The sequence below is a fragment of the Buceros rhinoceros genome, unplaced genomic scaffold (assembly GCF_000710305.1).
Source record: "Buceros rhinoceros silvestris isolate BGI_N320 unplaced genomic scaffold, ASM71030v1 scaffold30270, whole genome shotgun sequence".
Lineage (NCBI taxonomy): Eukaryota > Metazoa > Chordata > Aves > Bucerotiformes > Bucerotidae > Buceros > Buceros rhinoceros.
The window spans coordinates 1,155-4,800 of record NW_010388381.1 but is presented as its reverse complement, the minus strand read 5'-3'; the positions used below and the strand labels follow the sequence as shown (position 1 = coordinate 4,800).

The 3,646-nt window shown below is 42.3% G+C and overlaps 1 protein-coding gene across 1 annotated transcript in view; it reads right to left on the bottom strand.

Moving 5' to 3' along the window:
- Window positions 1-3,301, bottom strand: part of EXPH5 (exophilin 5) — a gene marked incomplete at its 5' end in the record, with an annotated part of 16,421 nt that extends 13,120 nt beyond the window's left edge. The window contains 2 exons of the mRNA XM_010145752.1: window positions 611-755; window positions 3,144-3,301. Of these exons, the coding sequence (XP_010144054.1) occupies window positions 611-755; window positions 3,144-3,301 (303 nt within the window). The remainder of the gene's footprint in view (window positions 1-610; window positions 756-3,143) is intronic.
- Between the last annotated feature and the right edge of the window lie 345 nt (window positions 3,302-3,646).

Sequence of the window (3,646 nt, the reverse complement as noted above, 5' to 3'; positions counted from 1 at the left end):
CTCTTCCAGCGGCAGCACTGTGCGGCGTGTGAGAGCACCTTCGGTTCAGTTCTCTTGAAACCAGAGCCCTGATGAAGCCCAGAAGACAAAAGCGCTGGAGAGCCGTCCTGTTTGCCCAGCTGCAGCTAAACTGCAGGCCGGCCCCTAAGCTGCCTCTGGGCTAGAAATGGTGGGAACTGATGCGGCAGAGCTGCCTGGGGCCAGCACTCCCTGCCCTGGCCTGGGAAAGCGACTCTTTCCTGTTACATCGAAGCCACAGGGCACCAGATAACCATGTGCCTTTCGCCTTGTCCTCTTGAGAGGGAATTCAACAGGATGCAGCCGATGCTGAGTCTAGGGACTTTCACACACTTAAACCCTTTATGCAAAACCTGAGCAGAACAGTTGTAGCCAAGGGACGTTACCTGTTACTTGTCACTTAGTCCTCATTCTCCTGACACAGAACAGACAATCTCTCTTTACATGACCAAGTAAAATACCAGTCTTCCCAGTGAGATGAAAAGCAAGAGACTGGAAAAATAATTTTAACAAAGTTTTCTAAGCAAAACACAGAACAATGCACAGCCTTTTTTTACAGATGGAGATAATGTATGCTGTGATTATAGCTCACCGTGGTTCCTTCTGAGGCTGGTTTTTCCTTGATTTTCTAAAGGAGAAAAGCCAAGCAAAAGGTGATCTGAACCCCAGAAAGGAAGCTGAAGTGTTCTTCTGTGCTTGAGGATTTGTGCAGGATGACATTTTTAATTCTTTATGATCTAAAAAAATCATAAAATTTGGTATGTTTCAAGTTCTTACCAAATACAGTATTAAAATACAGTTCAAAAGTTATGTCTTCAGAAAGAATTTTCTTCTGCTTACCTTCTATGCCAAGAAAATGCAGTTTTATTGTCATTTTTGGACAGACTGTGACATGCTGGTTTATAAACACTAACTAGAAGACTAAAAGAAAGATAAACAGGTCTAAAGTTTCAAGAAATATCATTGGGTTTGGGTGATTCATGTGAGATGAATGAGACTGATTTCCAGAAAGTAATCAGCACTCAACCACTGAAAACCAGAACCATTTAAAAATACAGGCAAATTAGAGATTTGAAAATTGAGGCACCCACAGTCATCAGTCACTTTCTTTTCATCTTTTTAAGAAATATAAATGTGACAACCCTGAGTATAAAATGGTTTAACAGACCGTACTGTAACTACATAGCAGTAATTCATACTAAGATGTGTACCACACAATTCTTTATGATGGGATTCCCATGCCCACTGGAGTACATTTTTTTCTGCTGTAAACTCGGTATCAGAACTGTATTTTAAATGCAAGATATCATGACTGATTTCTTTGGCGAGGTTATGATTTGATTTCCTCAAACAGAACATAAACCCAGTCTGCCTGTAAAAGCAGCAGGCAATTGGTGTGAAGGAGAAGATGAGTATTGCTCACAGATCAGGGAAAGAAACTGCAGAGTCTGCTACGAAAACATCCACAGGATACTGGAGGACATAAGGACATATCTTTCCATAAGACATCGCTCAGAATAAGGCGCTGCATCTTATTTTTTTTTCCATTTAAAACATCACGTGCCTGAAACAATACAACAGCCTGCAAACGGCTTATCAACCACTGCTGGAGAAAGCAAAGCCAGAAATGAGAGCAAAGCATCACTGATAACAACAGCACGGGGCAGCATTTTGGAGCTCGTCCAAAGCGAAGTGAATAATTCACCTCGTGTGATATAAACCCTGTGTGCAACGCGTGGCTTTCACTTCAGTGACAATCGCTGTGTGTTACAAAACGCTGCATCCTTCACCCCTTCCAGAGCCTAACCTCTTGGTGGTACAATGAAGGTGACATCAGGAGAGTTCTAATAGCGCTCTGTCGTAGCTGGGGGGTAGTAGTCTAGGCATGTGGACAGAGCAAGGCTCGCGCGTACAACGCGTAGGTATTAAACCGACTGACACAGCTGGCAATACCAGACAAGGGTGCACAACCCCTTCTTCGTACCTGAAACAGAAACAGCAGCTTTCAAAGTTAAATACCAGAGAACAGTTACGCAGAGTTTAGTCAGCTAACATGTCGATCAGACCACCTCTGACAGAGGAAAACAGCAGATAGCTGTGGACTGGAGGGGATGTTGGAGAAAAATGGTCAGGGAAGACAGAGATCTGTTCTGTGCAGGTCTGTGGTTCCAGGAAATTTTTTAGGGTCTCAATTTCTTTTGAAATATTATGACTCTGTTTCCAGTTGCTATGAAGCACAAATAGGAAGAGCTCTAAAGCATGAAAAACATGCAGAAATGTCAGTGGAATAAAAGCATCTATTTTGCATGAAAACTCTCTGGATGGAAGATGAAGCAGACAGTAGAGAATGCCACGCTTGGAACAGAGACACCAGGTTTCATGCGCACTTTCATTTTGGATGGGCAAGAGAACCTGTAAAATGAGATCTCCAGAAGCTGCTTCCTGATCAGCTCAGCTTTCCAGGCTCTGTCAGCTGCCCTGGTAATCAGCACTAGCCCAGCTTTAGCCCAGGAGGAGTTTTCCACTGGTACAGTCAAACCTCTCTCACCCAAATCCAGATCACTGACTCATTCCAAATGTCATGTAGGTGCTTCTAGTTTCTTTAAGAAAATGAGGTAAAACTGAAGCGGGTTTTGTACAAAGTAAATATTGCTTCTTCGATTGGGAAACTACCACTTATATTCACAGCACCTTCATCTTGATTTAGAAGGAAATTTGTTAAGGTGAGGACAATCAGTCATTGGAACAACCTCCCCGGGGCCATGGGGGCATCCCCATCCCTGGTGGTTTACAAGGTGTGACTGGATGGGGTGCTGGATCATCTCATCCAGGCTCACTTTCCCACGAAAGGCTGGACCAGGTGATCTTCCTGTGTCCTTCCAACCTGTTCTGTGATTTTAACCATGAGATAAAAATACCAGGGATTTTCTGTTGTGACTCCCAGCTGTGCTTTTAACAGAATCTGCTTAAAGGAACAGTCATTTTGAGAACACCTTTTTGTAAAACTTTGACATGAGAAGAAACTCAGTGCATCATTTCAGAAACTCCTTAGCTATTACACTCTGAAATCCATTGGTTTGGTGACAGTTATCATATAGATAAGGAAACAGAAAAACGCAACTCACTGGTGGTTTTGCTCTTCCTTAGCTGATGCTCTAATGGTGGTTTCAGCATTCCATTGACATCAGCGTAATTCTGAAATTTTTTTCTCTGTATTTCTTCAAACCATTCTCCAGTCACTCCCTGCAGCCCTGTTTCAGACTTCTTTCTCTTCCGGAGTTTTCTAGAAAGAAAAAAAGTATTACTTTAAAGTCATTTTAGATATTACAGGCATATCATTAGGAACTCTCGCTCGTTCATTGATGTATTTACAGTGTATTTCTACATATAGTGGCTATTTAAAAGACACAGTGGGACACGATACATTCACAGCAATCACATAAAAGTTTTACCGACAGCAGAATTCTCCAGCTTAACAATGAGATTATGTGACCAGGTTACGTGGGCGACTCATATGGCTGCATTATGCTCTGCCTCGAAAAAGTGCAGCCTTCTTCCTCACAAAAATGAGGTACTAATTCATAAGCATTGTAAAACTAATCAAAAGTAAGATTAAGTTCAGCCAATA